Here is a 15879-nt window from a genome sequence, read left to right as displayed (position 1 = left end):
CACCACACGTCGCCCCGGCAAATAAAGGCCGTCTGGCTCCAAGCTTAAACATCGCAGCAAACTCAAAACCAACCATCAGAGCCGATTCATTCACATCTGCTCAGTGGGGCGACAAGGACAGGGCTTTAGGTGGGAAAGAGGGCAGAAAAAAGTTCACTTTTCCCCACCGGGTGCCAAGAGAACGGGACAGGACTCAACTTCGAGGGAGCCGCAGCTGTGGCAAGTTGCCCATTTCATGACTTTTAAGGCATATCCGAGCGTATGGAAGATTGACTTACGCAAAACGTGCTAATGTTTGTTACATGTTAACTTCTCGTCCGGTTGTTGTGCTTCGGACTTGTTTGACTCCTGAGGCGAGGAGTTGTAACAGGTTGCCTGCCGTGATCAGAGTTTGAACTGTTAACGGTTTCACAACGAGCTAACCAACCTTGCTGGTGATTTTATTGTATTGACTGTATTTACGTGACTCACTTCTTTCCATTTTCAAACGCGATAGTGTAAGATTGAATCTTAGAAGTTTTATCTTCCCAATGGACAAAAGATCAGTGCATTAGACGGTCAAGTCATCGGGAGTATCATTCGATGGCGATATTCTTTTGATATTCTTTTTTTTGTCAGTCAAACTTTTCGACATTTTCTTACCTTTGACACTCCATGTGTGCCCCCTAAATCCTCCCCCCCTCCCCACCCCACTTGTCCGGCCTGCCTGCCTGCCCCACCCTCCCTGCCTGTCTGCACCCTTCGTTTCTCTTCCTACCCCACCCTTCATTCCACAGTGCTACGGACCGATCATGGGTGACTGGAGCTTTCTGGGAAATATTTTAGAGGAAGTCAACGAGCACTCCACAGTGATCGGCAGGGTGTGGCTCACGGTTCTCTTCATCTTCCGCATCCTCATCCTGGGCACGGCGGCGGAGTTCGTGTGGGGCGACGAGCAGTCCGACTACGTTTGCAATACGCAGCAGCCCGGCTGTGAGAACGTGTGCTACGACGAGGCTTTCCCCATCTCCCACATCCGCCTGTGGGTTCTGCAGATCATCTTCGTGTCCACGCCGTCTCTTGTGTACGTGGGCCACGCCGTGCACCACGTGCACATGGAGGAGAAGCGCAAGGAACGCGAGGAAGCGGAACTTAGCCGGCAACAGGAGCTGAGTGAGGAGCGACTCCCACTGGCACCTGACCAGGGCAGCGTACGCACCACGAAGGAGACCAGCACAAAAGGAAGCAAGAAGTTCCGACTGGAGGGCACCTTGCTAAGGACCTACATCTGTCATATCATTTTCAAGACACTCTTTGAGGTGGGCTTCGTAGTGGGCCAGTACTTCCTGTACGGCTTCCGCATCCTGCCGCTGTACAAATGCAGCCGCTGGCCCTGCCCTAACACCGTAGACTGCTTTGTGTCCCGCCCCACAGAGAAAACGGTCTTCATCATCTTCATGTTAGCCGTGGCTTGCGTCTCACTCTTCCTCAACTTTGTGGAGATCAGCCACCTGGGCCTCAAGAAGATCCGTTTTGTTTTTCGCAAGCCGGCCCCTGCCCCGGCGCAGGGCGAAAGCTCGGCCACCCTGCCGCCGGGAAAAAGCCTGCCCCCTTTGGCGGTGTCCTCGTTGCAGAGGGCCAAAGGTTACAGGCGGCTGGATGAGGAGAAAGCTCCCCCAATTACACATCTCTACCCACTAGCGGAAGTGGGCATGGAGGCAGGCAGGGGGGCCCCACCCTTCCACGGTTTAGAAGAGAAAACTGAGGAGGAGCTGCCCATGGGGGACATCCCCAAAGCGTACGATGAGACTCTGCCCTCCTACGCCCAGACCACTGAGACGGAAGGGGTGACAATGCAGCAGGTGGCCGCGGCCAAGGAGGCGCCCCCGGCGGGGGTGGAAGGTGGAGAGTGGCAGGGCGCCGACCCGGAGGTGGAGAGGGCGGTCACCGGGGAGGGGGGGAGCGCGGTGGCCCAAAAGGCGTCGGATACGATAGAGGACAGCAGGCCTCTGAGCCGACTCAGCCAAGTTAGCAGTAAGGCCAGGTCGGACGACCTCACCGTATGAACATGTGACGGCGAACACATGCATGTACCACTGCGCCCCGATAACCACACCTGGGAGAGCACACACACACACATGCACACACTTGTCGGAGGGCAAGTCAGAAAATCAAACCGCAGACCTTTGCCTCACATTGCCTGCTGGGAAAATTGCATTGTATTGGAAATGTTACCAACTGGCAGAGGTAAACAAAATATTTTAAAAATTGGGACAATAATGGCAAGCGTTTGCGTCAAATATAAAACAAAAAGTGTGTTGTTGCGATTCAAAAATTGCAGGGTGGACATGTTTTTACTTGACAACAAGAAACCATATGTTCCATTTTTAAATAACATCTTTTTTTTTAATCTAAGCTTTTAATCAATGACGGACGAGTAGACATTTTTACAAACTGGAGAGAGTTTTAGTATACTTGTGTGTCTGCCAATCGGTAACTTTGCTGTAGTTCATTTCCAATTCAACCAGTGCCATAATGCCAGTGCATGCCACACAGACAAGTGCCTACTTTTACATTTTTATACAATGTGCGCAGCTCTTTGTCACCGGCTAAAGTCACATTTTCGGGGTCGAAAGGAGAGCACCTTTTTGCACATGCAGAGGTTCACACACTGTGCAAGGCTTTTTTTTTTTTTTTCCCCAAAACACCTCAATGATGCAACACAGTTATCCTTTCAAGTGCAAGCACCTCATGTTTATATAGCAAGTAGTGAGGGGAAAAAAACTTTTGAAGACCACATACATGCCTGAATGTCCTTTTTCAATGTGATCCTGTTCCTATCTGATCTCGATTTGTGCACCCCCTTTTTTTTTTTTTTTTTTTGCATAGGCTGTGATGCGATTTTGGAAGAGAGCGGAGCTCATTTTGCCCCATTAGAGAATGAACTATAGAGCCACCTCAGGCCAAATCCTCTCTCTTTTTGCGCTGTACAAACAGGCGTGTGGGTGATAAAGATCTTGCCCCATCAGCACAAAGTATTGTTGGGAGGCGGGACAATAAAAGAAACGGGTGCTATCAATGAAAACAAGCATCCTTAACCTCATTTGTGGGGGCAAGACAAATACTTGATTGCGTTTGACCAGAGAAAAAAAACACCCAAATATTTTTTGCCAAAAGTCTGAGAAAAAAAATTGTACATAGCGCCAACGTTATGTCTCATATTGTACATATTGTGCTGTTTTAGGTACTTGACTGTCTAGACTGCTAATATTTGATGTAACAATGTCAGAAAATAGCAACACTCCATCACGGATTATATTTTAGAAGCTAAAGTATGTCATCCACCCAGCAAGAATTACGATAAACCAATAATCAAGCCTTAATGTTTTACTTGTTGAAACCAATATTTTCTTATGTATTTTTTAGAAGTATGTGAATTTATTTAATTTTTTGATACAGCGACATGATTGAACCCAAAGAATCTTGGAACTTTTATTTTTGCATGCAAAATCAAAATTTATTGTGAATTAAACCACATTTAAGGATGCTTTCACATACAGACACTTAACACACTCATCCCCCCCCACACACACATCTTGCAGGGTATGATAGGCAGCTTTGACCCTTTTGTGAGCTGTCAAAAAAACAACAAAGCAAATATTTTTGAAAAAATCATCACAAGGTCCTTGTTTACACCTATAAAGTGCTATGAATGCTATTGTACGACTGTGTATTTGTATTTAGACTGTTGCATTGCTTGTGATGTTTGTAGGAAGACCTGATTAATATATATATATTTAAAAAGATCATTTTTACTAACTTGTAGTCTTCACTGATTATAGTTGTGTAGTGGCAGTGTATTTTTAAACAATAAAAAAGTCACATGTGGTCAAGCTTTGTTGCCTTTCTGTATTACTTATTACACTGCGCGCACGCGCACGCACACCATTCAGGCATTGCTCCACACATCCAATTATCATCAACTGCATTTAGTTCAACTTGCAGTGGAGACCACACAACTGTACTTCCTCCTTTGTTGTGTAAAGTGATGCAGGGACCAGCAGAGGTCCCTGTGATCACATGTTCTACTTTGTGCTCTCACGCAATACACCCGCACAGTTTGCATCACAGCGTATCAAAAGTCTACACACCCCTGTTCAAATGCCAGGTGTTTGTTCTAAAAAATGAGACAATTAATTTGACGTGTAACCACTATAACTCAAATGGGAGAAACATAAAGAGAATTGTTGCGTAAGTGTGTACACCCACATATAATTGGGGATGTGGCTGCGTTCAGATTTAACAAATTGTTTTGATTTGGTTATCTGAAATATTTCAAAAATAAATGAAGTCGTACAATCAGATTTAAAAAAAAAACATTATACGTGCATTTAAACAGACACAGGCGTTGTGTTATGACGCAAAACTGAACATGATTATTTATCTGAACTAAGTAGAGGAAATTTTGGTTATGTGCGTCTGCTCGAAATTATACCTAGATGAGATTACATGAATGTAAACTCATCCATGACGCTCATCCACACATTTTTCCTCCTCCTTCTCTTCCTCCTCCTCCTCCACTGTGGAGAACCCCCCCAGACATTTCCATTGGCTCTTTAGCCGGGAGAGGAGGAGAAAGACCGGAGGACCTGCTGGAATTCCTCCAAGCTGCTCAAATTTCCTCCAAGGCGCGATCCTGCTTTCTTCCCAGCCGACGAACATCCTCACCATTCTAATCTTCTCCTTCACCGAGCCCGAACAAGATCTTGGCTATAACGGTAAGGCAATGAAGAGGACGCGCTACTAATGTCGTTTTAACATGACTTAAAAGTAGGTTTAACTCCAGATAGGGTGTTTTAAGCTCGCTAAATCTGACTTCTTTTTTTTTTTTCCGCCCCACGACCAGATGTTACGGGGTGTCGCTGTGTTTCTTCTGCTCACTCTGGCTCTCTCTCGCGCAGAGGTAAGTTTAGTCACTTAAAACTTCCACAGTTTTGTTTTTATTTTCTAAAAACACATGCCGAAATATTAAGCGCAACAAAACCCGTCCACTTTGTTCGTTGGCGTGATTTTATTCGTTGTTAACACAGTGTTCTTACCCGTTCTTCTTAAATATTCCTTAAATGCTTACGGAGTTTGGAACCACTCAATATTTTCCCTGACGGAAACTCAAGAGAGGCTTCATTTGTAAAGTAGCTCAGGAAAAGAAATGAATGGGAAGCATCTGAGAAAAGAAAAGAAGGAAGGGCATTCAATTGTGCACATTTCCTCAATGCTGCTCCACCTTCACTTTGCACTTTTGCTGAAGATGCCTGGGTGCAAAAATGCCTGACCGACCGCCTGGCAGCTGCTCTTATGGTGTCCAAACAGTGCATTTGGGTGGTCAGTATGTTTGTTTGTTTGTGCCTTCAAGAGTGAGCTCAGGAGGAATGCGAGAATGCTTACCAAAATCTCACGCCGCTAAGAGAACCTCTGAGTAAACGAGAGTTTATTGTAGCAGGGTGACGGCACTGAACTGGTAGAACAATGAGAACTTATGAGGTGTAGTGTCGCTTGGGGAATTTTGACATGAGACACAGGTGGGATTACAGGGTCCGACTTTGCACAACTGTTGAACACCTGGCTATTCCATTAATGACCACATCCATTTTTTTTTTCATCCCCTGCTGACCTATTGTCAATTCTTATTCAACGATGGCGATCTGTGAGGAATGGCTCGCTTCGGCCACAGTTGGCCCAATAAAGGCGCTAGCCGGTTAATGGGGCGGCATCTGCTCTCTGAAGGCAATTAACCCCGATAATATACGGCCTGCTGTCTGTCTGGCAGTAAGAAGGCCATGAAGTGGCATACCAGTGTGCTGTCAAAAGAAGGTCAACAAGTTGCAGCAGAAGCCTTAATCTCTGGAAAAGTGTCAGATGAGCCAGCTGGCTGTTTGGCCGCTCATCAGAAACACGTACATTATGACATTTTGCAGTTTGGTATAATGTGTTGTTTTAGAAGTAATGAAATTTTTGGTTTTGTTGGATTTAGTGGTGGTAGTAGAAGGCCGGGTTTGTCAAGAACAGATTCTGTGTTGGAGCAGCTTCTCAAACATGCTGAACTGCAGTTGGGGACATGAAAGCTTTTTGCCAGGCAACAATTTTGCAACACCTAGTCCATTATTAATTGACGAGCCATGGGCAAAGGAATCGTATGCTGCTTACAAAAAGTGCAAAGCTTAGGTTGTCAAAAGTCCTGACGAATACTTTTAAAAAAGATTTCATACGGTTTAGAATTTGAAGTATTGGACTGGTTGCTGTCATAATAATTTGAATTGTAAGATGTGATTTTTTTTGTTGAAATGCCATCGTCCACACTGCCAACAAGGAGAGTGCTTGAGGTAAGAATTGCATCACCTTTGACGAGAAGCTGAGGGAAAACGCTTGTGTTGTGTGCCGTGTGAGATACAGAGCAACTCCAAACCGGTGTTTGATATGCAAAGATCAGGATGTGGGCGTGTGCAGTGTGCACCTCTACTTCCACATCTATTAATCGGATTTCTTTTTTGCGGTGACAGAGTGGAATGCTTAATTTATCTAGAAAAGGCCAGCAATAGATCATGAAAATTGCAGTTGCCAAGGCAAAGGCGCTCGCACACGAGCGCTATCGTGGCTCTCAGGCTTCGGTAGGCAAGAGAACAATGAGGACATGCCCAAGTAGTTGTTGATTCCCTTGTAGGCGGTTCTCTTGCATCCAAGCTGGGCTAAAAATATCTGCCCAGGTGGAGAACGTGAGAGGAGGACGCTTTGTCCTCTGTCGTTATCCGCCCGACCTAATTTCTTGCAGCTCGACATGTAGTCATGCTGCTGCAATTATAGCAAAGGGGAAGATCAGGGTGAGGTAAGACTTGGCTCTGTATGGTGGCGGGTGGAGGGGAGGTTGGGTTTCACATCTCTGCGATATGCTCTCCTCAGTACTGGATTTGCTTGAAAACCTTTTTAGGATTGTATAAAAAATAATGTAAGTTGGTTGAGCTTTTCCTCTTTAGTGTTCTCGGAATTGTCATGATGAATTTCTGAATTTCTCACTCAGTCCCCTAAAATGTAGGCTCATTGAGATCAGAAGCATTTTTCAAATGCTTAATGGCTGTTCATGCTAATTCTTAAGAATTGATGGTCTCAAGCCATTTAATATTCCGCATGTATTCTGGAGGTAACTGAGAACCAGTGCAAGAAAAAACGGTATGTCTAAAACATCTTTCAACTAGATCACTGAAACAGCCAGCATCTTGTCAATCTAATTTGAATCATTACGTGAGCGATTTAAGTAACTTGTGTAATTAACTTGGAAGGCAGCCAAATTCAATGTTCAAATCATTATCCTTTGAGAAGGTTTGAAGAAAATGTGTTCTAATTCGTGCTTCAAGACTATTTATCCCTCTTTGCCAGGGAAGTTTAATTTGTTCCACAGCGTGAGCGCGCTAGCAGACTGACCTCTTTGTGTTGTTGCTTTACCGTTAAATAGAAAACACATGAAGAGAAACATCCTGCGTGACAGATTCTGTCCTTTGCGGCCCAGATTACGCAAAGACCATTTCACAATGTGATCAACTATCTATGTCTTGGGAAAGACGTGAAAAAGTGTGATCTTCAAAGCTCGGGTCACAAAAGGCTGCGGTCGGTTGCTTGTTCAACTTCAAGAGGACTACCGTAATTTTCGGACTATAAGTCGCGTTTTTTTTCATAGTTTGGGTGGGGGGGCGACTTATACTCAGGAGCGACTTATATACATATATATGTTTTTTTTCACTTTTTTGGGCATTTTATGGCTGGTGCGACTTATACTCCGGTGCGACTTATAGTCCGAAAATTACGGTACTCACTTGTTCCAATTGTAAACCCCAATAATGGCCTCTTTGAATAAGAGGGCAGGGCATGTAGTCATGGCTTTGGCTTGAGTCTCAGCACCTCCCTAGCAGCCTACCTCCAGATGGAAATATACAGAGAACAGAAGAAATGTACTGGAAGGCAGGTTTGATGGAGACGGATAAAAACAAAGCTGTATAGATGCCATGGATGTGGGTCGGGTGGTTGGCATCACGGGGGCACTCGATTCCCTGCAGTGCGACGACAGGGGGTGCGTGCAAGGGGGCTCATTTTCTTAGTTTGGTTTAATTGCAAGCAGATGTGACTTCAGCCCAGTCAGCGACTCCCTCCAGGCTTTTTCTTTCTCCTGGTTTCTTTTGTCTACTTTTTTTTTTATATGTATATAAAAAAACAAAACATCGTCGTCTTTACGTGTCAAGGTTTTGGACAAGGGGCCCTGCTGGGCGTAAAACAAGAGACTGCAGATAGGAGTGACATCATCTCATTTGGCCATGCATTCCTTTCCCACTGACTAAGAAGCAGGGTGAAGACTAACAGGGAGATGGCCGCAAACTGCTCATTAGCCAGAATGCTGAATGTTTCCACGGGGTTAATCTCAACCGAAGAGAACGCCCAAGAGCAGGCCAGCTGTTTATCTTGACTGTTTTTCTCATTATTTCAAGGACATAGTAGCCCATCAATGGTAACACAACACATTCGCCAAGCAAGGCTTTCAGCTCACGGTCATTTTGTGGTTTCTGTCAACTAAGACTGAAGTCGGATTTGAGATGCATAAAGTTAATTAGACTCGGAAAGGAGGCAAAATCTGAAGGCACTTTAAATATTGAGGGCAAATCCTCTATCTTTGATGACTCCACAGTCTGTCAATAACAGATGAAAAGTCGTCCGCTTGTGATGCTTCTCCCTCGCGCATTAGGATTTCAGGAACAAGCTGGCATATATTTTTTAGCGGCAAACTAGTTCATAAGACTGTTTCATTTGTCTCGGGTTGTCCTTTGGGAAGGCGGAGTGAAATGGAAACTCTGCATCCAAAAACTGGAGAAACAAAGGAAAAGTAGGAAACTCAGGAGCGGGGGTGATCAGGGGCAATACTCTGACCTAGATACCGACCAGATTTTGGCTCAAGACGAACCCGGTCGGACCCCAACTGGCACAAATTTGCTCAGGAATGTACTCCCCTACGCTCCCGGTCTGAGTTCTGACAAAGTCCTCCGCCTCTTCATATTTAGCAACTCGATTTTGTTTCATCCTTCTGTCCCTTTTCAACCGCTCATAAATGAATGTGTTGTGCCGAGTCATCACAGATGCTCAAATGCTGTCAAAAATCAATCATTCAGTTTGCTTACTTGATTAGGTTCGGACACAATTTTGATATGTTCATTCAAACACCGATAATTTATCATCACTGTTGCTATATTTTGATGTTCTGCTGTCTGTGCTAAAAAGAAATGGACAAAAATGACGTCACTTCATCCAAACAACTTGTTTCAGACCACACTTGATCAAATTTCTGTTTTTCTCTCATGAATCCGTCAATTTAGAATTTAGATATATTTCATGCTGTGGTTCATTTGGGATGACGATATTCCACAAACAAGACATCAATCGATTTTCTCCACGCTAATGAGGAGTAGGGCACTCAGGGGAATTGATCGAATGGCATTGGTGCCTGAGAGCCATTGATTGACCTTCTAAGTCATCGGAGCATAGCAAAGATATGCGCAACAGCCTAAATGTGCACATACAAGCAGAAAAAATGCCATTATTGAGTGGCCCTGCTGCTATGCTATTAATTCCTCCTCAGTAAAGGGCAGCAAGAAAAGATTTAAAAATACATTCAATGTCAATTGTAGCACAGGAATAATTCAACTCTATCAGTGTTATCGTCACAATCGCCTCCTAATCTCATCACCCCCCCCCCTCCCTTTTTTATTTTCCTTCCATTAAACGGAACAAGCTGGTCTCGCTCCAGTGGCAGTCGGCTCTAAAAGGACAAAATGGTGGGAATAAAACAAGGTGACACGGAAAATCCGGCCAGATGTGCACTAGACCCGAATGTGGAGATGCCAACCTTCTTAGAAAAATTGTTGATGAATCTCCCCAGAAGCTATATTTTAATTGTATAAATCAGGAAATGGGGAAAAAAAGACAAGCTGGAGGCAACTAAGACGTCAAATATCTTATTTACATTTCAAGTAGGCTAGGATGGGCATGTCTTCATCTCTTGGGTGCTTTTAATTTGTGAGAATTTTTAATTTAGGCTAGCGAGTGTGTTTGTATGCATACGCTGTAATGAGATGCTGAAACGCATTGGTTTGATGTTTACAGATGATCCATTTTCAGGGGCCCGAAACCGGTACCGCGCAAAAGTATTAAGACAACACTGCTCGCTTTCTTGTTTTGGATTGTTTTATTCATCACCCTCTTTAGCCTGGGCACGTAAAAGGATAGTACCAGCATGGTTGTCGTCTTGCATGAACCAGGAAGTAGCTAATGAACAAATTAATCTAATTATGAGGTTCTCTCTGGTGATAGGCACTTGTAGTCTGGCTGGTACCCGCTTCTCACCATAGCAACAACCCAATGGAATCAGATGATGAGGGGAAGAAAAAAAAAAAAGGCCTGCATGTTTCTGCGCTCATTAGTTAAATGTCAGGGTTGTCTGCTGGTTGCGCATGGATGGACAGAACACCACCGGAGCCATCTTGCAGAGCTCTTACTGAAGTCACTGTGCTAGTGAACGGCTGGCAAGCTTGAGGCCACGGGGATCACTTTGAACATTGGATTATAATGCGTGCCACTTTTAAATCATGCATAGAAGTGAACCACCGTTTCCCTCAAGCTCCTCTCTCCACTTTGCATGTGACTTTAAAACTTCCCCCACCCATTCTCCATCTTGTTACATTCAATTATTGGTGAGCTTATGTGAGGCTCCAAGAATCCAGACCTTGTTTGAGTTCACATACCAGAGACTGAATGTGGACCAGGAGCTCACGTGTGCTCCAGCGCAGGAAGGGCCAACTTTTTTTCTGTCTCGCTCTCGTTACAGGAAACGGCGCCTTAGAAAGAGGGGGGGGTGTTAAAGATTGCATGCATGGGAACAGGCCCAAAGAAAAACACACACACAAGCCAGACTCCAGATGTGGAGACACACACACACACCATTGCAATGCACTAACGCTGAGACACACAAAGGCTCACAGATGGAGAATGGAGAAGGTAATGAGGCTCATAAAACAGTCTGTATTTGCGGCCTTTTTTTTTTTTCCACACAACAAAAGATAAAAGAAAGAAAAGACGTCAGTGAAAAAAACAGACTGGAAAAAATGTTCCTCTCTTTCTGTTTACTTGTCAACACAAAGCTCCATTTGAGGGTTGAAATAATTGGTTGAGGCTGAGTCTGAATCATAGTCCACTTAGTTCAAGCAGCTGCTCTCATGTCATGTGATATGTTGCCACCTAGAGGAGAAACGTCAGAGCTGCCTGTAGCACATGAGTGATTTTCTTCAGTCTGATTTGGGGTCAAGAAGAAAAAAATGCAGAAACGAATGTTTGTCCTCTTATTTCAGGAGCTGCAGAGCAAGAGCAAAGTGTGTGCCAATGTCTTCTGCGGGGCGGGCCGGGAGTGTGCTGTCAATGAGAAGGGGGAGCCCAGCTGCCTGTGCATAGAAGTGAGTGGTGAGCTGGGCGATAATGTGAGAAACAAGTTTCCAGGTCAACGTTTTCAATTCACTTCTTCCGTTGTCGCTCCAGAGCTGTAAGCCCCACAAGAGGTCAGTATGTGGCAGCAATGGTAAGACCTACAGGAACCACTGCGAGCTGCACAGGGATGCCTGTCTGAGCGGGCTGAAAATCCAAGTTGCCCACGATGGACACTGCCAGGGTATGTTAAGACGTTTACAATTGTCAATGTTTACAAGTGTCAGGTGAAGAGTTTAAAATGTAGTTCATTTAGCAATGAAGATATAATTGAGGTGCCAAATCCCAGTCGCTCACAAAAGTCGCCAGCAGAGGTCGCTGTCACTCAGCAAAGCTAACTCGGCGCTTGTTTCCATCCATGAACTGATTGTTAATCTTATCAGGAGTGAACTTTTTACTGCTCCCCTCGATAATGTTCTATTTACACTCCTGATAACATGAACAATGATCTGAGCCGTAGCTCAAGATTTCCTCATGTAGGCCAATTATGTCACAGTGTCCCATTTTCGGACCTTGCCAAGAAACCTATACTATGTTTAACATAAGAACTGGTCTTGTGATTTTAATTCTGCGTCTTTTTTTATTTTATTTTAAGAGAAAAAGAGCAAGCAGGCAGCTGCCAGCCCAGGTGGGTGTTACATTTTTACACTTTTGCTGTGGCTGTCTATGTTGGCTTTGCACACAAGCTTGGTTTTAAAAAAACAAAAACAAATATCCTTAATACAAGCAACATACACGATGAGTTTTTTATGAGCTATCGAACGTTCCCCGTCCCACAGTGGTGTGCTACGCTGCCGATCGCAACGAGCTGAGGAGCCGTGTGATCCAGTGGCTGCAGACTGAAGTTGTTCCAGATGGCTGGTTTGTCAAGGGATCCAACTTCTCTGACATTCTGCTCAAGTACTTCAAGGTGGGCAATCCAAGTAGGGGGTACATGTATGTTGATTTTCGAAATGTGAGAGAGTCCACACGACCCGTGTGTGCTTTCTTGCGCGGCATGACGTGTTCTGACGCCGCAGCGTGCACTATTTGGTTTGTAACCTCAAAATGTTCAGATTCCAAACTTGAAACAGGAATTTTATTGTCACTGGAGTAAACAAAATTTTTTGTGCATTTTTGTTGGTTATTTTAGTCATATGACAGCGGCGATTCCACACTGGACTCCTCCGAGTTGCTCAAGTTCATCCAACACAATGAGTCTGTGGCGACCGAGATGCAGTCCTACGCCGACCAGGAGAGCAACAAGCTGCTTCGGTGAGTGTCTGCTAGCCGTTGAAAGATAAGACTTGTCAAACATTCCTTTCTGTCACTATTTGACCTTTGCGCTAACTTTGCAAGTTACTGCGGTAACGCTAACCCGTGCAGCTCTCTACTATGTGCGCTGGTGCTATTTTAGGTAAGGTCGCTGAACTCTTATCTATTCCAGTGTCAATTATACAAGTGGGGCCCCTCAATATGAAAGCCTGCAAAGTTGAGTTGCTACTAATAGTGAGTTTGCATGTGTGTTTGCGCACTCCAGGAGTCTCTGCGTTGACGCCCTCATTGAGCTGTCCGATGAGAATGCCGACTGGAAGTTGAGCTTTGATGAGTTCCTCAACTGCCTGAAGCCTGGATTCAACCCGCCCGAGAAGAGTGAGCTTATTATATCATCCAGCCATCCAGTTTAGAGAGTTGGAATTCAGTATGTACTGCTGCCCCTCGCTCCGCAGGCTAAAGTTCAGAGCACTGAACCCTGGGCCTTCAGCAGACACAAAGTCCTGTGTAGCTATTGAGGAACTCTAGAATTTTTTTACAAAGCACAAGAAGTGCTTGCTTATTGGATGAAACAAATGCAAATATTGCAAAAGTAGTGTTTTTCCCTAGTATTGTGGTCAGTGGGTCAGATCAGTATTGAGTGGGTGGTCCTTGTACAAATAAACAATTTATTACTTTTCAAAATTGGAATTTTTTACAGCATGTAGTTAGTGGTATCTGAATAGGGAGAATAATGCTCTATTATTTTTTTCTCAGAATGTGCTTTGGAGGATGAGACTTATGAGGATGGTGCAGAGACACAGGTGGAGTGCAACCGCTGCGTGTGTGCATGCGGCAACTGGGTCTGCACGGCTATGACGTGCGCAGGTAAGCTACGAGATGATCACCTTGTTATTTCCTCACCGTCGTTGTGCCTGACTCCTTTTTGTGTGCAGACAAGACAGCTGAGGATGAGTCAACAGACGCCGGTGTGGAGATGACAGAGGAAGAGTGGGATCTCCGCGTGGCAGAGCTGAACAAACACCAGGTTGGGGTTATTTATTTTAATCAGTAAATCAACTAGCCCAAGGAGCTGACTTGAGGGTTTTTTTTTCAGATAAGGAAAGTTTGTTTTTCTAGACAAAAGAGATTTAAATTGCACAGCCTGTAAAACAACATCCCCGTTGTCAAATTTGTCGACGTAAGCTTTCCTGGAACAAAAACATGACAAGAAACCAAGAAATCAGCATATTTTAAAGAGGATGTTGGTCTCAAAAGAATGGTGCACCGGCAAAAACATTTTTTTAGACAGGCCTGTAGAAACCAAGTCATCTGGGTATACAAAATGGATAGACGGGATTCCTTAAAAATCACACTCAGCTTGAATCTACAGATTTAGGTGATTCAAAATTAATTAACGCAATAACAATTATTTCATTGTTGCTTTTTAAGTACATTTTGAATATTAGGTAGATGAGGAACTTTTCAATGCTACTTCTTTATTTTTATGACTGCCACTTTATAAAATTCCTCGATTGACCCATTTTATTTGATCATAGGAAACAGTGGAGAAAATGAAGGCTAGCACAAAGGAGGCCTAAATGAGGTCATGGAAAAAGAGAGGATGCACACGACCACCCTTCCTCTATACTTGACTTGCCTTGCAGCTCGGGCGTTATGACAGCGACACATTTTCTCTGCAATTTGACTTATTGTTATACATTTTTTACAGTGTTAAAGTGTTTATGTGGATGTTGTTTGATTCCAGGGACAATCTTATGATTCCCTTGCGTTCAGTACTGTCATGTTTGATTGTATTACTACTCTTGTACACTTCTTACTATGTATTTTTGCAGTTTTTAAGGTAAAAAAAAAAGCAGGATGTCGGTGTTTGGGGGATTAAGGTGAGTTGGTTTTATGGTGAGAAGCAAGGTAGTGGGGGTGTCCAATTGTGAGCGACTCAACCAATGCACTCGTTTTTATTTCTTTTTGCTGATGTGTTTTGCATCCTATTCGGCATTCGGTAGGAAAAATAACATCGTGACATCACAAATCTTAATTATCTGTCACACAATGGCAGTAATGTCCTTTCCGTAAAAGACAAAGGCAGATATTAACTGTTCCCTAATAATTGTCATCCCGTTACGGCTCTCAAAAGAGTTGCCACTTAAACACAACAACAACACAGTAAAAAGCAGTAGAGAAAGGGACCCTAGGTTGAAATGTAGCCTGGTGAGACTGCATCTGAACATAGCATGGCGACACCTGAAACCAAAGATAGGCTGAATGTTTTGACTTATGTACGCAACTCTCCAGGAAGATTACTCTGGACCCAACGACAACACTATACCTTTTGAAATCACAAATGGACGAGCCTCGCTGGTGTAGATGCATCATTAAGCGGATTCGTGTGTCTGCTGTTAAATGTGCATTTCGTTTTTGTATTTCAGTGTGTTGATTTGTTAAAACCCTGCGTCTAAAATAGGACACAAAAATACATAGTGCCTTAGACTTGGTCTGCACAATGGTTATTTTTCATACCACACAATGTTTTGGCTGATGTTTGGTTGCGAAAGTGGCTTGTGACTCATGCTGATCAATGCCTTGTGGAGCTCTTTGTTAGCCACTAAAAAAAGGACTGTAAGCAATATGTTTCAAAGCCAATAAATCTTTGTACACCACACAAGTTGTCCCTTTCAATGTGTTTAAACATATCCACACCCATTGTGGCCGTGGCTGCGGAGGAGCCTATCCGAGCAGAATTCTAGGCACGACATTGGGCACACCACAAATCTGCCAAGAGTCAGTTTTCAATGTTTTTGGATTGTCTGAGAAAGACAAAGTCCCAGAAGAAAACCCATGCAAGGAAAAGGAAAACATGCATACTTCACACACCACCTCAGAATGATGACGCAGATGCTCTTAAAACCTCTAACCTACTAGTGTTGGCTCGTGAGTGAACGATGGGTTCAAAAGAACGAATCCTTTCAGTGAGCGAGAGTTCTTTTTTCAGTTCATATGACTTCAACCAGTAGGTGTCGGTAATGCCCATTGAAGCTGGTGCCACCTCGCCGTAAAACAAAACGAAGAAAATGACGTAAC

General features: G+C 44.1%; 2 protein-coding genes across 2 annotated transcripts; both read left to right on the top strand.

The window, feature by feature from the left end:
* The first annotated feature begins 690 nt into the window (after positions 1-690).
* LOC119115542 (gap junction alpha-8 protein-like) lies at positions 691-3854 on the top strand. Its single transcript, XM_037240140.1, has one exon. It carries the CDS (start codon positions 792-794, stop codon positions 2043-2045), a length of 1254 nt encoding a protein of 417 aa, XP_037096035.1. The 5' UTR covers positions 691-791; the 3' UTR covers positions 2046-3854.
* A 745-nt stretch (positions 3855-4599) lies between these two features.
* LOC119115549 (follistatin-related protein 1-like) lies at positions 4600-15460 on the top strand. The gene is made up of 11 exons (XM_037240150.1): positions 4600-4757; positions 4886-4942; positions 11415-11516; positions 11599-11728; positions 12140-12172; positions 12324-12454; positions 12677-12798; positions 13064-13176; positions 13555-13665; positions 13734-13825; positions 14337-15460. Exons 2-11 carry the CDS (start codon positions 4886-4888, stop codon positions 14376-14378), a joined length of 933 nt encoding a protein of 310 aa, XP_037096045.1. The 5' UTR covers positions 4600-4757; the 3' UTR covers positions 14379-15460.
* Positions 15461-15879: the final 419 nt, after the last annotated feature.

The sequence above is a fragment of the Syngnathus acus genome, chromosome 21 (assembly GCF_901709675.1).
Source record: "Syngnathus acus chromosome 21, fSynAcu1.2, whole genome shotgun sequence".
NCBI classification, from domain to species: domain Eukaryota; kingdom Metazoa; phylum Chordata; class Actinopteri; order Syngnathiformes; family Syngnathidae; genus Syngnathus; species Syngnathus acus.
Note: the sequence above shows the minus strand (reverse complement) of the source record. Positions and strands in the feature narration are given on the sequence as shown.